General features: G+C 39.9%; 1 protein-coding gene and 1 long non-coding RNA gene across 3 annotated transcripts; one reads left to right on the top strand and one right to left on the bottom strand.

The window, feature by feature from the left end:
• Nucleotides 1–6,048: 6,048 nt before the first annotated feature.
• LOC146522016 (thialysine N-epsilon-acetyltransferase-like) lies at nucleotides 6,049–18,036 on the top strand. Of its 2 annotated transcripts, none has more exons than XM_085150166.1 (6): nucleotides 6,049–7,055; nucleotides 11,570–11,621; nucleotides 14,636–14,719; nucleotides 16,051–16,152; nucleotides 16,244–16,284; nucleotides 16,443–18,036. In XM_085150166.1, the coding sequence occupies exons 1-6, from the start codon at nucleotides 6,993–6,995 to the stop codon at nucleotides 16,608–16,610; spliced, it is 510 nt and encodes a 169-aa protein (XP_085006292.1). In that variant the 5' UTR covers nucleotides 6,049–6,992; the 3' UTR covers nucleotides 16,611–18,036. The 2 variants fall into 2 exon arrangements, with proteins under 2 accessions (XP_085006292.1, XP_085006300.1); XM_085150174.1 differs by lacking the exon at nucleotides 6,049–7,055 and adding an exon at nucleotides 8,661–9,315 and having other exon boundaries at nucleotides 9,556–11,621.
• Nucleotides 18,037–18,190: 154 nt separating this feature from the next.
• Nucleotides 18,191–22,807, bottom strand: LOC146522015 (uncharacterized). The gene is made up of 2 exons (XR_014872232.1): nucleotides 19,869–22,807; nucleotides 18,191–19,287 (listed from the first exon to the last, which is right to left on the bottom strand). It is a non-coding gene; the product is annotated as an uncharacterized LOC146522015 (long non-coding RNA).
• Between the last annotated feature and the right edge of the window lie 19 nt (nucleotides 22,808–22,826).

Below are 22,826 nucleotides of genomic sequence, written 5' to 3'. Positions count from 1 at the left end.
GGGCCAGGTAGGGCATAAACAGGGAGAGGGGGGAACAAAGTACTTTTCTTTCTTATTCTCATTTAAAATATCTAGCTTTTAAATATTGCCTTGAGGTGACTTTTGTTGTGATTTGGCACAATATAAATAAAATTGAATTGAATTGAATTAAAAAATAATAATCTGAATCTTACAACAAACGATTGATAGATTGATGCATATATGCCATCAAGACAGTGTACATCACTGTCACAACAGCGTTTGTTTTCATTCAAAGGCTTTATGATTTTTCCTATAGGGCTTTGGAGCGTGATGTCACGGGTGTGGGCGTGGAAAGGATTTTGGCCCGATCCGCCATTTTGGGGGTCAAAACACAGCCACGGTTTGTATTTGCTGTGTGGTCGGCTGCAATGTTCGATCGCACGACCGGCAAGAGAATAAGCTTAAAAAGAGTTTATCTTTTCATTCTTTCCCCACCTGGAAGCAACATGAGGCAGCTCGTGTATCGATGTTAGCAAACGAAGGCGTCTAGCCTGGATAGCAGCTGTGAGACGAGCTGATATCCAGTTCTCTTCCATCTCCAAACATCTGTTGGTGCTCTAGACAGTTTCATCGTAAGTTCTAAATATGTTCATATCTCTCTTTATAGCCTATTAGTTTTATTTTCGATGCGCTCTGAGCTCATAGCAAATTAGAACAAACACCCTACTGAGTGATTTTGCATGACTACCTTCTATTTATAGAGTTGCTAATTATTTGGCATTATTGCAGCAAACCAGCCAATGAAATGGATGAAACATCATGACTGGGTTCCAGCGCTACACAAGGGACCTGCTTCAAACATACCACCATGCCAATCAGATTACTTCTTCCATGTGAGGGTGAAGAGGTGACCCTTCTGGATAAGATGGTGAAGGTTTGCTGCGTTTGGGGAACAGTGTGATAATAAAACCAGGGAAAAATGAAACCTGCTCTTGTTAAATATTCTTAAGTCTTTTGCTGTATAAATAGCAGTATTTTTTTTTTCAGATACAGTAAATAAAGTAATGTTAGTAGTGGGTGATATCATGTAAACACTGTCATGATTTTATGTAAACATTTTGTCATTTGTAAACTATAAATGACATCATCATTGTAACTGATGTGATGCTCTATAAAGTGGTTTTAATAATAAAAAAAGAGGCAAAAATCATCAGGTCATTAATCAATGTATACAATTCAAATAAAATGTATTTTTAGTGACACAGGATACAAATATGGAAGCAAGATGTATAATTAGGATTATTTATAATAAATATGAATAAATCATTGCAATTTCTTTAACCATAAAGAATAACTAAATCCTTCAGGACAATGTCACATCAATGCACTGAACTCACTATGTTATCCCTCTAACAGCCTCCACATGTTCTCACTGTAATTTCCCCTCATGAATGAATTTATGCTGCACTAATCTGAATGTTTGCAGGGAAATCAAACGCATTTCACACGCAGTACTCGAGCTGACTTACCTTTGTTTGAATGACGACTTGTACGCGCTGATTCCACAGACAAGGTACGAAAATATGTCAGGCTACGTCAATAGCGGTTGGTCTTCAGGGTTTCTACTCCATGGCCGTATTTCATATGGGTCCACATTTCCAATGCACGCTATTTTCTGCAAGTACCGCCGCTTCGCCTCTGAACGAAATCGGTCTCTATACAGTCCATTCTCTTTTGAGCTGCTTTTAAGCATCTTGTAATCGTTGTTAGGTTTTGTATTGTTGATTGTCATTTATGCTTAGAAATATCTACTTATATATGCTTAGAGTTTTATAATTAGTTTTAGATTGGTAGAGGTTTGATCCTTAATTTCAGAGCACTCTGGGAGCATGGGAGAGGTCGTACCTTCTCTTATTGTTTTATGGTAGGATAAACGTATCTATATCTGTTTTAGTCTAAGTGCCTTTTGTTTAGATGAACTGCTGGACTTCCAGACCAGCAGGTTTAGGGAAGTCATTTATGGGGTCACACACTGTTCCCACACACACACACACACAACACACAGGCAAGGTACTCTTTGTGTGTATGTATACGTCGTATGTTAATGAACCTATGCATATTCATGTAACCTCAATAAAAGAGCAGTGTTACGGGGGAGCGGACGAGAGCAACTGGGGTCAAGCAAAGGAACGGCGTTTGTCCAGTTCTCTCCCGTGCACGAGAAACATGAAGAACTTTGCCTACTCGTGTATTGCTTTGCTGTGTAATTACATTGTCTTCAACGTTCCAGCGAATAGGTTCAAACTACAAACCTATCAATCGTCGTTCCAACACAGTGTGTTTGTTTTGATTCGTAGACCCCGAAAATGGTGCCACGCTCCCACAATGCATTGCGGCGTGACGTCAACTCCAAAGCCCTATAATGGTGGGCTGATTTTTTTGTCCCAGTCCATCCCTGTATGCAGCTTATCTGCAATCTGGTGTTGCCTACATCTTCCTATTCAGAAGGCAGAATTTCCGAGTTCTAGGTACAATCGAAAGCACCACGACTGCAGTTTTTGTGTTGGATGTAAAAAGCACACATAACGCTGTGACGTAGGCTAGAATCATGGCGGCGGTCAACGATGGTCCAGGCGTGGGATTTCTCTCATGGAAATATGCACATTATTTTTTCCTTTTTTTGGTAGGTGGCACAGTGCACTTGTGGCAAGTAAGCAAGCTAGAAGACTGGCAATCTTGCGGGGTATCCAGTTACGGAAGCAACAAATTAACAAGAGAATTCTGAGTAAAACCAAAGTTACTTTTCCTATTAACTAGTTACTTTGAAAGTAACGAGTAACTTGGAGTAACTGAGTTACTTTTGATAGAAGTAACTGGTAATGTAACTAAGTTACTAATTTAAAGTAACTTACCCAACACTGCTTAAATCATACTTTATTTCCTTTCAGAGATAGCAGTCCATGTGTGTCTTTCTTTTTGCTCATTATTCAATAAAACGAAAAACCCTGCAAATGATTACTGACTGTTCATTCTCATCCTGACCGGATGAGCTCATGATGGTAACTATCTCCAACCTCCTCTGAACCTTCCTCCAAAACAGATTGACTAGTTTTTCTTTTACAATGTTTCTCTATGCACTGTGTTGTCTCACTCAGAGCATAACTATTAGAAGATTTCTTCTTTGTCTTCTTCTGTTTTACTGGCAGTTGGCAACCGATTTAATCAGAGCAGGTAGCTGTACTGCCCTCTAGTGGAAGAGAATCTAATTGTTCTGCCCATTACTCACGCTGGTACTAATCAGATGGAACCAGATAGTCTTCCACGGCACACCTGATCATTTCTCATGGCACACTTATGTGGCATAGTGGTTCAGAAACACTGATTTAGCAGTTGCCATGCTACTTTTAAACTTGTTCAGCTAGGTGGACAACACAGTGTGAAGAGCCAGTGACACTTTCAGCACTGGCAGCAGTAAAACTTTTGACTCTTTGAACTCTCGAAACAAGTTCATGCTGCTCACCACATGAACAACGGTTTAATTTGCACTGTAGTGATAAAAAAAAAAAGATGAGTTCTTGGGTTACTGAAAATTACAAAAAACTGGCTTTTTTTGTTGTTGTTTTTTTTAATTTAGCACCTGTAGTTAGAAGATATCAGCATTTGTTATCATGGTAGAGTGGCTCACTGTTTGGTAGATAAAGCCTATCTTCATGAAACAAATCCCTCACTGTTAGACTAAAATTGTATTTTATTTTTTTATATGATGCTACTACTTTACCTAAACTTGAGTGTCAAACTTTGGTTGTTCTTTTTAAAAAATGATTTTACATGGATCTTTTACTGTTTATTATTTTGTGTTTCATAAACAGAGATGAAAAATTACCATCATACTGCTGTGTAATGTGTGTTTGTATTACAGTTTTTTCTGATTGCTTAAGCACATTTTTTGTAACTATTGGCTATTTTTGCAAAACTCTACACACAAATAAGAAAACCTGTCACCCAATTATCAAAACATTGTAGTTCTCTTGCAAAAGCGAACACAGCTAGATTAACTCTTCACACCTTCGTAAAAATGGTGTTTTCGTATCAAACAGTACACACAAGCCATCATCTACTAAGCACACAATGCGCCAACTGCACACTGATGGTATGAATACAAAACACATCTGGCTTTTGCTTTCTCTGTGTACAGATGTCAATTGAACATTCTGCCTCTGCCCCCAACATCTGGACGTCTAGCAATTCTGTAAAGTAACAATTTCAGTATTTTTGCATGTATGGTACTGTTGTGTTTCTCATTAGAGTATGGCAGTGCTACAAAGTACTTACCGATTCTCATTTCGAAATGTCCTAATGATGCTTGCCACAGTGTAGCGGCTCAGTTTAGGCTGAACCCGTTGGCCAGCTTCCCTCAGGGTCATCCCATGGTTGATGACATGGTCCACTATTGTAGCCCTGATGTCATCAGTTATTCTGTTTCTTACTCTTCTTACCCTTCCTCTTTCCCCTCCTCATCCTCTTCTTGCTCCTCTTTGTCCTCTTCGTCTAACTTCCTCTAACCCTCTTGCTTCTTCACCTCCACGTCCTCTTCCTCCAACTTCTTCACCTCCACGTCCTCTTCCTCCAACTTCTTCACCTCCACGTCCTCTCCCTCGGCCTCCTCTGATTCTCACTCTTCTCACTCTTACTGCTCCTTCCATTGTACTCCACATAGACAGCTTACCTGTGGCCTGTTTATAGTGCTTAGGCTGATTGCAAAGTGGACTAATTATCTAAAACAGTTTTCACATGTGAAAGTGTGCCAGACAGTTGGCAAAATAGTGTTAATGATAGCCATACATGTGTATAATTTTGCTAGGAGTGTGTTGGAAATTTGGTAATTGAGTGTAAGCAGTGAGTTGTGCCTACAGTTTTGCAAAGTGTGTGTTACAAAATTGCAAACTGAGTGCAAAGCAGTGTTTGTGCTTTTAGTTTTGCAAACTCAGTGAGTGGTTTTGCTATAAGTGTTAATAGTTTTAGGAATTGTGCTATAAGAATCACAGTTAGGGTTTAAGCATTCAGAAAAAACTGTAAGTGATTTAACAGGTTATGTGATTGACCAGTTTTCTCTGAATTATAATAAACTCTGGATCGCCTGGAACTGTGACACCAGTCACTGGAGTTAATAATAAGCTGGACTTTCACCTGCCAGTCTGGACTGGACTGTCAGATTTTGGATGGATACCAAAGAGTCATTTTAAACTTTTTTTTTTTTTTGGATGAGTTCAACCGATGTGTATTGAACTAACAAAAAACAGGCAACGCATCAGATGAATATTAACCAACACACATCTATGAATTTATCCTGTTAGACTTATATTTGATGCTACATTTCCTCTTAGATCTGATGTTTTGTTTTGGTGTTCAACATACATCTAACATTTAAAATTCTTTTTTTTGTTGTTGTTGTTGTTGTTGTTGTTGTTGTTGTTGTTGTTGTTTTTTATAATATATTTTTTATATTCATATCAGTGCAGTTAAAAACACTGAAGCCTGGTTAATATCTATTCATCCAGACCACTTTGCTTTCTGGCAATGTTTACAGTTGCCTTAATATAGCACATTTATTATTTAGCACTTTATAGTTTGTTTTTTCAACAGATGCACAGTGGGCCATTCACTCAACTTCATAGTTTGTTCTAACGAGCCTGCAAATTTACCCTTTTTTATTTTAAAAATTCTTTGATCATATGTAAAATGGAAATGAAAAGAAAATGCAGTGTTGAAAAAATAACTGAAGACCTGTGTAATGTTTAGAAGCTTAATTAAATTTATTAGTTAAAAGAACACAAGAACTTTTCAGAAAAAAACAGACAGAAATATTATAAATTTGATTTTGTGAAAAGATTGAGTGAAACCTTGAATGAACTGACCCCAGGTTCTCCAGACTCATTTTGTGTTCCAGTATTATTCTCAGCAGTGTGATATTCTTTATCAGGTTCAATAATCATTCATTTTCTGTAGTATGAAGCCCCAAGTGAATACCTTTTGTTAAAATAATCCCTTAACAATTCTGATCTGCTCTTCTATTATTTCAAGCTCAGTTTAAAATTCACTCAAGGACACTGCTGAGAGTAGTATGGAAGTAGGTTGGAGTCTATCCCAGTTGTGCATGGGGCGCGAAGCAGGTACGCCTCAGACACCAGCATTCACATCTGCGTCCAATTTAAGAGTCACCATTTAATCTAACGAGAGAACCCACATAGTATTAAATCAATGGCTTGTAGAACCACCTTTAGCAGCAATAACTTGAAGTAATAATTTACTGTATGGTTCTATTGCGCCCACTCTTCTTAACGACGGTGCTTCAGTTCATTGTGGTTTGTGGACATAAGTGCCTTGAGGCACTTGTTGTGATTCGGCGCTATATGAATAAAATTGAATTGAATTGACATTGTTTATGCACAGCACTTAAGTAAGATTGAGGTCTTTACTTTGGCCGGGCCACTGCAAAACACTTCTTTTGAAGCTACTCTGCTGTAAACTCACTTATAATTGCAAAGTGTGGAACCAGGACAGAGAATAAAATGATGAAAAGAAAATGAGCAAACAACAAAACACACACACACACACACACACAAACAACATTAACTTATATGGTTTCACAATGATGTTTTCAAAAGGACTTTTTTCATATTTATTTATTTATTTTTAGCCACATACCCCAAAATTCAGTATTTAATGAATAAGCCCAATTTAGGAAAAGTCAGAAATGTTTGGAATGCCAAGTGGGTCAAAATAACTCAGTGTTCTAGTGTTGAAAACACCAAGTACCAACAAAACGCTTCAAAAATGTGAAAAACAGGTTTTGGTTGTCTTAAATAATTAACAACGGAGAGCAAAAACATTCAGTAACAGCAAACTAAAGTATCCAACATTTGGATTAATCCGCCCACCCACGATGTCGAGCCAAGATAAAGAGCTCACCTACTTCTTAAGTAGTCCGTCCTCTAACAGACTGGAGCAAAACCTCATCGCATCCACTTGACATGGACTTCTCCATCCGCACGGCAAACCTGGATGACTGCAAGGACATCGCGCGGATGATCATGGTGAGCTGACACGTCCTCACTCATGCAGTCCACCTGTGTGTGTGTGATCAGAGGTGGGTAGTGACGAGTTACATTTACTCAAGTAAGTTTTTGAAAAAAAATGTACTTTTAAAAGTACTTTTATTGTACCATACTTTTTACTTGAGTACATTTGTGAAGAAGAAACGCTACTTTTACTCCACTATATTTGGCAATATTTGACTCATTACTTTTTTTTACACATTAGATCAGTCTTTCTCAAACTGTGGTACGCGTACCACTAGTGGTACACGGTAGTACGTGGTAGTACGTGGGAAATCTCCAAATTTTTCTGGAGATTAAATAATATACCATTGTGGAGGTATGCAACGACAACACGTGAGTTACTGAGGCTCTTTTAGGAGCCAGAGACAACCAGAAAACGTCTCCCCGAGCGTCAGTCCTCTATGAAGAGCAGCCTTTCCTTATCGCCAGCGGTCATGGACACGACAGAGGGCTGGCGGGCGTGTTTCCTTGGGCCTTAAAACTACAAAGACACTGTCACGCTGAAGGTAAAAACACAGGCCTTTTCCGCAGTGCTGCCGTGCCGCGATCCCAGCCACCATCGATGAGTCGGAGGCCCCCAGGAGAATTGGTGGGGGCGCGGGCCAATTGAGTCAGGAAAATCAGGAAATATCTCTTGGATGCCAACGCTCCGAATAGCCAGGCCCGCTCTACATCCAAGAGGGAGTAGCACCACAGCTGCAGTGCCTTGAGAGCAGTGTATTTCCCTTGGGTGTGGGAATCCCAGAGGAGGGTCATCACATGGCGGGTGGACAGTGGATCCAGCAAGGCCACCACATGATGGTATTTTGTGTCATTGGCTGAAATGCCACGAAGAACAGCAAACTGAGCTGCAACGTATACGAACCACAAAGAAGGGTCATGAAGCCAAATATCCAGCAGCTTAACTGCCTAAGCAAAAATTCAAAGGTACAGCTCTGCTATTACTTCTGACATAAATGAAGACAGAAAACTAAACAGCAGTGGTGTTTGTAGGGATACTGAAATTGGGCTAGTTGGTATATAATGATGTGCTGCATGGTGGCTAGCTACACAGCTATGATTAGCATAATATAAACATAGTGAAGCTGGAGGACGAATGCTAACTTTTTTCCACTCGATAAAAGTTACATTTAGGGTCCCCACAGGTTAGGGACAAATGCAATCGCATGGCAGGACGCTGTAAATGGACCAAACTTCAGTCAGGAGAACAACTGAGATAATCCATCCACAATACGAGGTAAGTCATTAATGTGCTGACACCTTGCAGTCAAGGCTTGGGTCATACATGGCCAGCACCATCCAGCGCATCTTTCAGGACCTGAAATGCTCTAGCCTGGTCAATGTCCCTTCTCCAGCAGTTTTTCTTAGACAGTAAGTCTCTTAGAGGTTTGTCTCTCTCTGTGAGCTGTGAGATAAACTTCCCAAGCTGGCTAATCATTCCCAGAAAGCTCCTTAACTCTCTCACGCTTTGTGGCTCCTTCATCTCCCTCACAGCCTGGGTCTTGCTTGGGTCAGGGCTGATACCGCTGGCTGACTGAACATGACCTAAAAACGTCACCTGCTGTTTCGCGATGTTGCACTTGTCAATGTTCAGGGTGTCGCCAGCTTTTTGGATCCTGCCCAGCACAGCGTGTAGGTGAGAGTCATGCTCCTCCTGCGTTCTGCCCCAGACCAGCACGTTGTCCATGTGGCAAACCACCCCTTCCATACCATCTGTGACCTCTGTGACCATCCTGTTCTGGAAATGCTCTGGTGCTGAAGCAATCCCGAAGGGCAGTCTCTTAAAGTAATAACCCCCAAACGGTGTGATGAAAGTGGTGTATTTGGCTGAGTTTACCGTCAGAGGTATCTGCCAGAATCCCATGTTAGTGTCCAGCTTGCTGAAAATGCTGGCTCCAGCAAATCTGCCCAATGTTTCCTCTACTAATGGCAGTATGCACTTCTCTCAACACACAGACTCATTGAGGTGTGTAAGGTCGACACATATGCATACAGCTTCGGTCTTCTTCTGTACCACCACCATGCCTGAGCACCAATCAGTTGGCTCTTCAATCCTGCTGATCACCCCCAGTTCTTCCATACAAGTCAGCTCCTGCTTAACTTTGTCCATCAGAGGCAACGGGATTCTCCGTGGCGTCTTCAAGGAAAAAGGTTGAGCTCCAGGTTTCAGTTTGATGTCGTACGGCTGACGTACTTCTCCGAGACCACTGCATAGCTTTGGGTAGGACGTATGTCTGTGAAGGTTCTCAGTCATCCAGGTCATTGTAGTCAAAGGAGCTTGCAAAGAAAAGCGTCTGGACTTCTTTAAGTTGCTTGAAGACATTTCACCTCTCATCCGAGAAGCTTCTTCAGTTCTAAGGTCAAATGGTGGGGAGTCCCAGATTTAAACCTAGTGGGTTTAAATCTACTAGGTCCAGATTTAGACCTAGTGGGTTTAAATCTGGACTCAAAACGTCCTTGGGTAGGATGTTTTGAGAGTCACTATAGTTATGCTCTCCAGACGGGCCACAAGCTCCAGCTTACTAATGACAGGTCTCCTCAGCAAAGCAGTGTGCAGGTGTCTGATGACAAAGACATCATCTAGTATTTCTTTGTCTCCCTTCCTCAGTGTAAGCTCACTGACACCAACGACTGGTCCTCCCGGGACCCACCACAGCCTTGGTTGGTTTGTGGAGACTGGGGGGATGGTTGTGCCTGTAGAATTGCTTAAACACTTTAAGGGTTAGGACTGTCACATTGGCACCTGTATAAATTTTAAATGACATGTTCTTGTTATTTATGCTTAAGTTGACAGTCCACGGCTCACCCTCACACTTAACACTACCTAGGAACAAACCATGTTCATCCTCTTCATCCTGTTCAACCTCTCACTAAAAAGAGCCGGATCTTCGGCTCCCAACCGCTCTTCAGGCTGTTTTGCTGCTTTAATTAATTTATTATCAACAACAATATAAAATGATGCACAAAATGAATTACAATGTAAAAAAATGTGGGTTTCATTTATATATGTTTATTATATAAATGTGCTTTTATTTATTCACGCCACATAAAATTTAAAAAATAAATTATAAAATACAAAAAAACCCAACTATTTACATTTCAACTTTTAACTTTTTGACTATTTAAATTTTCAGCTTTTTCCTTTTAAACAAATTTAAAGTGAAACAACACAAAACACTGCAAACCACAACACAATAAAATATAAATTAAATTTGCAAAACAAAAAGAAGATGCACATTCTCTGTCATATAGGCCTGGGATGGTTTTTTGGGAGAGTTTTTTCCTGCTTGGAATTGCATACATAGGATTCACTGCATGAATAAACTTTCTGAATCCTTTATCATCCGCAACTGAAAATACTTGTGGATGATTACTATACCTTTCTAATGTGACGTTGTTGTCTCTTGTTGTCGCCCCTGGCTCTCTCTCTATGTCCTGCTCTGTTCTTGTGCTACTTCGACTGTAACTACCACCCCTCCCCCCTCTGCTCAGCACAAACACAAGGCTCATGTGCAGCATGAAGCGAAAAAAGTGAGAAAGAGAGTGTGAGAGAAAGGGAAAAAAAAAACAAACACAGCTCCCAATAAGGAACCAGCTCCCCTCGTTCAGGTCAATGATCCGGCTCTAAGAGTCGTTTCCTTCGCGACCGACACATCACTAGCCAGCACAAACAGCAGCCTGTCCGACAAAGATGACTTTTTTTGGATCCATGGGGTCAGGAAAGCCAGAAGCAGGGGAGCTGGAGAGGTACCATTCATGTCCATTCACTGAAGGTTTGGATCTATTGCATAGCTTTCCTCACATCAAGAAGCTGTCAATCAAAATCAATACAGCTCTTCCTGCATCTGGAGCCTGTGAAGGACTTTTTAGTCAGGCAGCACTCCTGTTCACTGCTAAACAATTACAGCTTCACAGAAAGAAACATGGGAGCAAACTGCTGCTGAAGCTTAACCATCACTTCACTGAGTGAAGAAATGGCACATTTTTGCTAAATATGCAGAAAAAAATGCACACCCATACAATTTATGGTAAAGTGAGCAACCTTGTATGAACATATGTTGAAGTTGCCTCATTTAAATGTTTTCTCTGAGGCTGCTGTGCCATTTGGATCAAAGATGAATATAAAGTTTACAGCATATCTTGTCACTGGAAATGGTTTGCAATGTTCATATATTCCTATGATTTACTGTAGGCATTGGTTAAAAAAGCTTTATGTTGTGAAAAACTGAAATGAGGAAATTAGAATTGTTGTGCCTTATTTTGTTGATGTTTTTACATGTTTATCTATTTTTACATGTTTGAGCGTATTAAAAACACAACGTTGCAGTCATTATTAGATTACTGAGATATTATTGGATAACCTGTGCTTGTCCTGCTTGTTAGTTTTATTGCAAACAGGCTAATAAACTCCCTGTAAATAATGTTTTTTATTGTTGGCTGAGAAGTCCTAATAAATGATGGCAGCTGATCCTATTTATGTTTTTCTCCAGGAACTGGCAGAGCATGAGAACCTGGCAGAGCATGTGAAAGTGACCCAGAAAGGTAATTATGTAGCGATGTCTCAAGTTTCTGTCTTGACTTTAAATATATTGTTTTATTTAAAAGAAACATGAAATCCAAGGTGATATCTCAGTAGAGGTTCAGAGCTGAGTTATTGTAGTTTTTTCTGTTATTTACTTTATTTATTTATTTTTTATTTTGACTATTTCTTTTTATTCAGTTTAGTTTACAGAGTTGATTTTATTTCACTTTAGTGTTTATTGTTTGAAAAGGTTTAGTTTTAGTTGATTATTTATTCGTTTCAGTCTTAGTTTTAGTCTTTTTCTAACTGTATTGAGGACATATGTCAGAGGCCAGATTTAGGAAAATTATTACAGGTATGACAATAAAAACGCAAACACAATATCACATCATTATGAAAGCAGTTAGCTCACAGTCTCGTAGACACACAGAGTCTCAAGAAACACATCTGTCAAAGCAGGCAAGTTCTAATAACGTTTTTTTTTTTAACCACATTTTTACCAATCAAACTCAGAAGTCTAGTTTTTATTTTTATTTTAGTGAACTATTTTTTTCCACATCTCATGTTATGTTTTAGTTTTTTTAAATTAACTATACGAACATGGTTCAGAGTTTATTCTTGCCCTTCAAAAAATATTTTGTAAAACACAGAAAGAAGAGTTTTAATATCTTTATCTGCAGCTGTAAAATAAACTGTGAACCAAAAAATATTCAGCTGACATTTTGTTAAATATGTATTTCAGCTGCTTCAGGAAAGCTAAGCTTTGCATGTCAATGGTCATTAAAAGAACAGTACTGAAAATCTTAATCCACCCCTCATTTCTTATTATTTTGCTGGAAAAATGGGAAATGGGTGCAGCAGTTTGTTGAATCATGCAAATACGTCATTTTTCATGTGCCTCAGTAAACAGTAGAAGGATTACTTGAAGAGCACAATTTCTGAAGGCAATGTCTTTCAGGTGCTGACTTTGTCACACTTCTCTTTTCTTCTGTTTTTAAGGACACTTTGCACAAAATGCTGAGATATGCCAATGTTTGGGGTAATAGCTCTTTAGAAGTCACATTGTAAAAAGGTGCAAATAGTGCAAAAAGTTCTATTTTCTGTCTGCCAAATTACCATTGGTGGGAGCAGCACTTGGTGATGATTACAATGATTACAACAGGCTCATAAACTGGCTAAAGTTAGAATTTAAGATAGGTTTGTTGCTAAATTGTTGCTAAGTTACTGGTTTGATCCCTTAAGTTAGGCACTGTCATGGTCTGGGTGAGCCGTCTGTGTTTTTCTACTACTTCCCTGTGTATTCACCTCTGGGCGGACCACTTGTCAGTCCAACTGCTCAGCTCACCTGATGGAGATTCAGGACAATCAACAGTATAGTACAGTATTTAAGAACAGCATCCACATCTCTTCTCTGCCAGTAGCAGGCAGCATTGCATCATGCTCGTTGTTTCTGTGTTGCATATACCTCAGTTTCCTTGTGCCTGTAGTCAACTCATGGGACCCTCACTCAAGTTGCCTGCAGCTCCCATCTCCTGGACACTGGTTACTACACCAAGACTCTTTGTCACGGATTAACTCCTCACCACCTCCGTGTCCACCTACCTTCACCTCTTCTGGATATCTTGATTAACAAGGTCGGACCCATGCAAACTGGTCACTCTCAGCTCTCTCTGGAGGAGCGGGAATGACATTTTCGCACCTGCGAGTGTTTTTATGTGGTTCTCTCAATCACTACCTTGCAGTCTGCCCAATTGGGCCAAAAGGCTCCACTAACCAGTAATTCTGGGGATATGGGCGGGTGGATCTCTAACTCATTTCAAACACCATTTTTTAAAACCTGTGTCTCTCAGTGTGAACCAGACCACTAATTCCCTTCATGCCCTCATCGATTCTGGGGCCGAGCCAAATCTAACAGACACTACGCTGGCCAAGCAGTTGCATTTGCCCCTAGTTCTGCTTAATCCCCACATACGTACCACGGCGCCGAAGAATCAAGTTTTTGCCCTTATCACCCTCCAAACCAAGCCCGTCTCCCTAGTCACGTCTGGCAACCACCGGGAGATGCTCGCATTCTTCACATTCATGTCCTTTGACAACCCACTAATTCTATTAATCCACATATTGACTGGTCTGGGCAAAATATCACTAGCTGGAATGTCTTCTGTCTTGCTAACTGTTTCACCTCAGCATTTCCCTTAAGACCTTCAGAACCGTCACCCATTGAGGCCTGCCACTGCATCGCTCATCTGTCCCTAAGGAGTATCATGATCTCCAGAAAGTTTTCAGTAAGCATAAAGCACTGTCAGTACCACCCTGCAGGCCCTATGATTGCGCAATCAACCTTCTTGCCGGAGACTTCTTAATATCTGGTTCATAAGTCTGGTTAAAAACTCCACTGCTTTCTCCTAGTCATCTCTATACCTCAACAGGTACACTGTATTGCCAAAGAATATTAGTTCACTCATCCAAATCATTCAGTTCAGGTGTTCAAATCACTTCCATGGTCATGGGTGTATAAAATCAAGCACCTAGACTTCCAGACTGCTTCTACAAACATTTGTGAAAGAACGGGTCGTTCTCAGGAGCTCAGTGCAGTATAGTTCCGTGATGGAATGCCACCTGTGCAACAAGTCCAGTCATGACATTTCAACATATTCCCATATTCCACTGTCAGCTGTTTTTGGTATTACAACAAAGTGACTGACTGGGCACCAGCATAAGAACTTGACTGACCTGCACAGTCCTGAAGTCCTGACCTTAAACCAACAGAACACCTTCGGGATGAATTAGAGCAGAAATTCTTTTCATACTTTCTCACACTTCCTCATTCCACCACCAAGTGTCTTTGCCCTCTTTATTCTGTCCAAAAACACCAGTTTTGGTGGTACCCATCAGAGCTACAACTGTAAAAGGTTCTCAATATTAAATATAAATTAAATGTTCCCATTTTGAAAATATTCTGTAATGTGTAACTTTAATGTCAGTAAAAAAAAATTAGATCTACTATGTTTAGTTATTTGTAATTTCTTTTCAGACTTGGAGCAATATGGCTTTACCAATAACCCGTTCTTTCATGTCATCATCGCTGAGGTGCCAGAGCAGCACAGAACAAAAGAAGGTGAGCGAGATCATCTTACACAGTTTTTACACACACTGTTTCAAGCTACTATCTAACAACTCTAACCCAGTTACTTACTGTTAAGTCAAATTGTTTAATGTGTCATTGTGTTTCTTAAATTTGTGAAGTCTTAGTTCAAGCAGTAGGATCAAATCCATTCCTTTGATCCTGACCACCTCTCCAGCCACTCTGTGCTGGGGGAGGTTTTATTGCAGATACATCCTATCTGACCGATCTGTTTCTTGTGTTGCAAGCTTCCTGCTTTTATGATCCTTTTGGTGAGCAGGAGGTCACACAAACGCACCCCCACCACACACACACACACACACACACACACACACACATAGTGCCTTGTCTTTGTACCCAAGGGGGGTTTTACGGAGGGAGGTGCTATGATGTGTATTGTAACAGTTTGTCAATAAAAAGGCTACGAGGACAGCTGCTCTTTGAAGGATTTAGGATAGAGACAGGTGATGAGCATTATGCTCCACTGCCTGGTTCAGACCAAACCTTTCCCTCGTTAGCGAGATAAAGACCGGTTGAAGATGTTCTGTTATGTCTTGTGTTCTTCATGAGGAATAAGTCTCTAAACTAGCGGGGCATGTGGAAACACAGACCCAACACTTACACAAACTCGAAACTGATGGGTAATTGTTAAATAGAAGAAACTTTAAAATGAACCTATGCTGTCTAAAATCTTAAACTCCTAAAAGTACCTAGCCAGCACTGATCTAAAAGGAAAACAAAACAGGGACACTCAGGACAAAACAAAAGAAGTAGGATTTGCTTGGATTTTCAGGGTTACTAAAGCAGTTTATGTTGACCAGGGTATATTTTCATGGTAAATTATGCATTACAGCTAAAGGAGCTGTGGAGCAAGTATGTTTAGGACAAAACATCAGCATGTAAAAGATCTTGTCCCACTGAGAAATTCAGTTCTCTGTAAAATAGATTTCGTGGTTTTCAGTGCACTGACACTAAGTGTGCCTCTAAGTTTTAGAGGGAAGATGAAGTCTTTGTCGCTCATCAGGGAAAGACAATACGAGAGATAGTAAACAGTCACCTTCTTGTGAGGTTACATTTATAAAGGCTGTTGCACATTAAGTTTAAGCAACACGACAAATCTGATCATTTTTTTCACTGATATAAAGGAAATGTTACATAGTTATGTGTTTACAATAAAACATTATGCTATTAATAATCAGTGTTCTGAATATTCATCGACATTAACTCAATGGGAAGGAACAACAAAAGAAATATAAAGATTTAAGAATACTGAAGCTGTAAACCGTAAACTGTAAGCTAGCTTACTGATATTTTTCTTCTTTCAGGACACAGGAAGGTCGGCTATGCACTTTACTTCTATTCCTACAGCTCGTTTGTAGGCAGAGCCATTTATATGGAGGACCTGTATGTGATGCCTGAGTTCAGAGGTACAGTACAGCCTCTGAGAAGATGTCACATCATCGCTGTGCATCTGTATTTGCAGGAAATCTCAAGTAATGCACATGATCTGTCTTTCAGGGAAGGGTGTTGGTAAAGCACTAATGAGCAAGGTGGCACAGGTGAGTAAAACATGTGAACACTGTAGAAGATAAACCTTGAGGATTTTCCTATTTTCAATATTTGCACGAAAAAATGATGAACAGTGTCTCAGAGGTAGCATACAGATCTCAGCTCAGCAGTCATTCCTGTCTTCCTTCTTGGTTTTGCCCTCCTGTAGCTGGGTCTGGCTGCTGGTTGCCACCAGCTCGACTTCACCGTCCTGAACTGGAACAAACCATCGATGGACTTTTACTTCAGCCAGGGCTGCTTCGATGCTACTGCTACCATAGGCTACCACTGCATGCGCTGCAAGGGGGAGGCGTTGAAGCAGCTGGCTCAACTTTAAAACAACCCTCATGACTTTGTGGCCTTTGCAGCCATGAAGTCAGCCCACACATTGCAGGGATGGAGCACCACGCAGTGGCCTCTTTCCAAAACTTGACAACTTAAGCTGCTACCACTACATAGGCTGTCTAAAGGTCTGTGCTCATAGGCTTACAGTGCAGCACGCCTTTTAAAATGAATATAGTTCAAATATGTTTATATCCACATAAATGGCATAAAATTGGTTTTCTAATTTAGTTGCAGTTACACTTTTACTCTCAGGTAGTTGATGTTCCAGTCATGAGAGAAGGATTTTTATAATAATGTGTATAATTCTATAACATAGAATAAAGCTGATTTTATACATTTCTCCTGAGTATGTTTTTGTGTCAAGTTACCAATAAAAAACACAATTCAGACAATTTTTTCCATAATTAGCGGTTGTTAGAGGTGGGAAGTAATAAAGTACTAATACTTCATTATTGTATTTAACTAAACATTCTACCTATCTGTACTTGCAGGAAAAAGTTGTCAGAAAAACGTTTTATTTTTACCGTCTGCATTGCAACACAAATATCTCTACTTTACAGTCTTTATAGTTTCAAAACAGGCTCACTACCTTAAGTTTAACACATTTAGATGAGTTATTTAACTCCACTGACAACCTTCCAGACATCAAACTTAAGTGTGAACCTGAATGGCATCAACAGAACAAGACAGTCCTGTTGCTTTATACATCATCAGCGCTTATTGCACATGATGAGTTGAAATCATTTATAAAGCTGTACTCAGGTGTTAAAGTGGACTGGAACAATCCGGGACAGCATTTTTGATGCAGATATATGAAAGTTGTGGTTGCAGTTAGGGCTGGGCAATATGAGGAAAATCTATGGCTATGTCACAATACACAATATATATCGCGATATGTTTAAATAACCTGCAAAAACAAATCTTTTTTTCAACAATATGGTACTTAAAATTGCACTGGTATCCTCATTCAAATTGACCATTGAATATTTTTTTCTGCTTTGAATGCAAAAAATCTGAATGAATTGAAATGTTTTATTTTAACCATTTTTTAGCAGCCATGGTATGTTTACAATGGGACTTCTGCTCCTGGACCTCTGCACACAGCGTCTGTAAATCGGGGCTGTACGAAGTCACTTTCATCTTCACGCAGGACTGTAAGCTGTCGTCTGTGAGGCGTGAGCGGTGTTTGTTTTTAACATAGTTCACGGTGGAGAACAGCTGCTGACATAATGTGGATCCGAAGATCCATAACTGGCCTACCTGGGGTTGAAAGTCTCGACAAATGCACGGCGTTTCGGCGGGTACACCGGTGTTCCAGATCAACTGGCGTTTAGATCAACTGGCGTTGGTCGAACAGATGTGTGGCAGACTTGCGTTTCAGGAGCTGCTACCAACAAACCAGCAAAAAAAACACCAAATGTGTCATCTGTGACACTTGTGAGGTTATCTCAAACACACTCCGTCAGTCTTGATGCCGTTGAACAACAAAATGTTTAAAAATGTCGCGAGTTTACCTGGTGATATCCTCATGCGCGACGCGATCGCGAAAACAGCAAACAATTAACACCACGCCGATGCTGTTCACGGGACAGCAAGAGTAAACGATCGGGAGACTCGTCGTTATCGTCCCCCTCGCATGTTTTATTTCTCCGGTTTCAGCGTTTTTGCTGCACAACTAAAGCGCGCAGTTTCCTTTGTGAGCACTAACATGGACTCGAATCAACCAGCGCCACCTCTGGCCAAGTGCCACAGCCTACAGCCAGATCAACTTTTGACACACATCTGCAGCACGTTTGGATTCGTTTCATGCACAACACATTTGTACCTTTCAATTGTCTCTGTTTGTGCGTCATGCAAATAAACCTTTGAAATGAATGAAATGATATTATGTATCTATTTTGGACCACATTTGTAAAAAAATTCCAAATTTCATACACAAAGCGACCGTGGCTCAGGGGGTTGGGAAGTGCATCTGTAACCGGAAGCTCTCTGTCCTGGTCGTTGTGTCCTTGGGCAAGACACTTTACCCTACTGCCTACTGGTGTTGGCCAGAGGGGCCGGCCCCCGCGAGGCTGCCATATTGCGCCTATGGCGCTTTGGGTGCCTTGAAAAGCGCTATATAAATCCAATCCATTATTATTAAAGTCATAGGACTCACCACCCCTGTTCATCATGATCTTAATATTTTTGCCCATAAGAAAAACGTCTTGAACAAAAATGACACAATATTTCTTTAGTGTTGTCACATCACAGCCTGTAAGCATAGTCTGTCTGTGTCTTTTCTCTGCAAACAAACATTTTAGAGGTGGTAGTTATATACAGTCTGTATAAGTGTGATTAATCCAATAAACATTTGTAAGGAGATGGCAGTTACTGTGAATTTACAGCAGTTACACAGTGATTAGTAATAAACATTCTCCAAAATTTGCATATGATCTTCAATTTGGAATCCATCTACTGACTATCACATAGCAGCTGGAGCAGTCTCCAATGGAGGTGAGTCCACTGCTGCCACCTGTAGCCAAGAACCATAGCCTACTACTAGATTAACTTGTGACACACATCTGCACCTGCTGAGTGGCTGCACTTACCCCTGGTGCATCCAAATCTACCCACAAACCTGTTGAAAGACGCAATGCCAGCAATGTGCAGCCTGACTCATCCTGATTCTAGATGTTCAGCACACACACAGAGACACAGAGGGACTGTTTAAGGTTTAGTGTTAACCCGAGTCACTGATCATTTACAGTATAACAGAGTCTGGCAGTCTTTGCAAGATGTACACATTACTGTAAGTTTGTAGCTGACTCTCAGGTGTGACAGGTGTGCTAGCAGGAAAGAGGCTCAATAAACCTGCATCCTGCGGTTTGTCATGCAGGATTAAAAGAGCCAGAATTTGTTCAGACAGCTAGGATTGTATTTTACACTGACTCTGGGTCAGTATAAGTGCCATACAGTTTAAATGAAGCACTGAAACTGATGCATTGATGCAATGAAGCTAATTGGGATATTTACTGTCAATCTGTGGCAGCGATAAATCACTTTACTGGAAACTTTATTAACTAGTAACTTCATTAGTCCATAACAGAAGCTAATATTTCTGTCCGAACGTGGTTTAAAAAGTAACAGCTTTACTACAATATAATCAAATGTTCACACCATAAACGTTACCACATTAACATTTTTGACACTCGCTGACTTTTAATAGTCATTTTATATGGACATATGCTGTCCGTTTAAATGGCCTTACCTGTAAACACTGCTGTATTCATCGGATTCCAGCCAGAGTGGATTCTGGAGTCTTTCCACGCTCCTGTTAGTGATCCTCCATCTGGATGGATGATAACAACCTTCTGAACAAATTAGCAGGTGGAGATGGCCCATATCTATGGGACAGATTTGTGCTAATAACGCGCATTTTCTGGCCTGATAACATCCAAAGCGGGTATGAATAAAGTCACCCAGTCACTAGCTGTACCATTACCCAGCATACATCACTCCCTCCATCAATGCAATAATTGATACAAAAGCAAATGCCTGTAATTAATTTATCTGCTTTTTCTCAGGTAGTTGTTTACATTATATAATTTATTGTGTTCAGTATACGTCACTACAATGTGTTTTCGGAAATATATAAATATTTCAATTCAATTCACTTCAATTTTATTTAAAATTTAAATCCCAATGATCAGGCGACAGCTCAGTTCTTGTCCAAGCAGTTCACCTTTACCAACTAAAAGCTGTCAAACCTAAAATGAGGACGTGGGCTCAGCTTTCAGAAATCTTTCTGAAAGCGAATTTAAAACTGTGGCTTTGAAATGTTTATGAACTGTTCCTCTGAGCTGTTGTTTGTATGTCCTTACCAAAATGGTTACTGCAAAGGACTGACCTGAAATCTGGGATATAATGCTTTTGGGGTTTTTCTTTTTAGGCTTTCATTAAGTCCTCTAGTCTATAGTTAATATGAATGACTACATGGAAGTTATTTTGAACACAGTTAAAGTTATTTAACTCTTGCAACCAAGCTGATTCTTTTCAACATCCACATATTAAAACTACAATAAAGCACCACCAGCAGTTTTATCAACTAAAGCTTATTTAATTACATTTAAAAGTCTTGATGGGTTTATCAGTGTCAGTTAGCATTACACATATCACATTAGTACCTGAATCAGTCTTTTTCTAATAAAAGGACCATTAATCACAGATACAGGATACACTGCAGTTCATATACATTTATAGTTCACGGACTACCTAAAAAGTACTTTTCCTACTGCCACAAGGTGGGGCTGTGCACCAAATGACATGTGAACTTCTTTTAAGAAAGACATGCACTAACCAGACATCATTCAGCTTTTGATGAAAGAACATATTGTACTTTTGTTCTTTAGAGGGAAAATACTGAGGTTGTTTTACAGCCAGTAAAGTTGAACAGTAAGAAACCAAATAATGACCTGAACCAGACATTAGGCTTCAAAATAAACTACAACAAAAAGAACGTCTTGATGCATGCTCAACCATCCAGGTAAGTCAATCTCCAAAAGTTGATTCTGTTCATCTAGACGTAGCGTTTGTGGGAGAAATGTTTCGTCACTCATCCAAGTGACTTCTTCAGTCTCAGCTGACTGCAGGTTACTGAAGAAGTCACTTGCTACGTCCAGATGAACAGAATCAACTTTTGGAGATACAAAGAAAAAGAAAAGCTGAAGCTCACATTACTTTTCTATTTCAGTGAAAATCTGTGGGAAGATCTTACAAATCCTTAAACTGGTCAAACTCTGTAATTGGTGCATGCCTCATGTCACAGTAAGCCATTCATTACCTTGCTCTTTGCAACAACATACTCTGCTGCACACATGAAACGTTTGTTTTCATGGCAAAACCACAAACACAGACAGTCATGTCTCTGTGTTAAGTCTCCCTTCTTTTTGCTCCGATTGCTGCCAATCGGTTATCCTTTCACCTGTTTGAATGAACAGTAAACACTGAACCTGCCCTCTGCACACACCAGGCAATGCTCCTAAAATTCTTTATTTATTTAATCTTTATTACTTTCGGTTTCTCTCCAGCAGTAATAAGCAGGCATGTGACTGCAGATTAGCGATCATGATTATTTTATACATATTTTACTTAATCCCTCATAGTGCTCCTGAGAGTCCAGGTTTATTTTATGATTTGTGGGTTTTATTGCACTACTTTTGGAACATTGTACCATGTAGTTATCTTACTCTGAGAGTTTGTGGGCTTATTGTGTTGCTTTTGCCACTGTTGTGTTCTGAATGTAGATCGAAATGGATGTTAAAAAGTTTTATTATTTATATGGTTATACAACACAACTAATGCATTCTCTCATAGCCATCATTTGGCACAACAAGCTGGATGTGAAGCAGACAAAAACCCAGAAAAATACCAAACATTGTTGTGGTTACATATGAGACTGATGAGGGTGTGTTAGGTAATTTCCAGTTCTCATCTGAATGACAACATTTGATTTAATAAGGAGATTTTTTTCTACAATGATTTTCCAGGCATTGTGATCAACATTACTGCCATGGAGCAACTTCAAGCTGGTGCTCTGCAAAACCAAGCTGCAGCATTATTTGGAGCGAGCCCCAGTACCATCTCCAAATTCAAAGCCAAGTATAACAGGGGAATGTCAGAGACAAACCCCAAAGTGAACAAGTTTGCTCTCAGTGTCAGCACTGAGGAGAACTGTAGGCTGTAGCTACAGATTTATGGTCAAGGTTTGCAGGATGATCTGGCAGACGGCTCTCTACACAGTCAGTCACTGCCCTGCACTCGGACCTGCTTGTATTGTTATTCCCAAAATGATTCACTGGAACCAGAAGATGTGGTGGAACATTATATTCCGCAGTGAGTCCAGATTCTGCCTATAGCAGCTGGATCGAAAGGTCAAAGTTTGGAGTTGTTTAGCATTGGCTCAGAAGATTTGATACTCACTTTGCTGCTCAACCCACAAATTTGTTTTCCTTTATTGCCAAGAAGCACAAAAAAGAAATAATTAACCAGACCCAAACGCAAATTTCCTAAATTTTTTGCCGCGTTTAGCCCGAATCACGCAGTACAAATGATTAACACAGAATAGAAATGGTCACCCCGAATTCCCTAAACCTTATATTAAACGTCGTGTTACTTGTAATTTTAATTTCAGGGATACTTTGTTTTGTAATTTGAAATTAAATTATGT

Source organism: Neolamprologus multifasciatus, chromosome 3 (assembly GCF_963576455.1).
Source record: "Neolamprologus multifasciatus chromosome 3, fNeoMul1.2, whole genome shotgun sequence".
Lineage (NCBI taxonomy): Eukaryota > Metazoa > Chordata > Actinopteri > Cichliformes > Cichlidae > Neolamprologus > Neolamprologus multifasciatus.
The sequence above is the reverse complement of the archived record's forward strand: the minus strand, read 5'-3'. Positions and strand labels throughout refer to the sequence as shown.

Bases quoted from the DNA above. Each gene is read 5' to 3' on its own strand.
- LOC146522016 (XM_085150166.1), top strand. From the start codon at position 6,993: ATGGACTTCTCCATCCGCACGGCAAACCTGGATGACTGCAAGGACATC. The intron at 14,720-16,050 runs GTGAGCGAGATC...TTCTTCTTTCAG, and splicing joins GCAGCACAGAACAAAAGAAG to GACACAGGAAGGTCGGCTAT. The intron at 16,285-16,442 runs GTGAGTAAAACA...GCCCTCCTGTAG, and splicing joins TAATGAGCAAGGTGGCACAG to CTGGGTCTGGCTGCTGGTTG.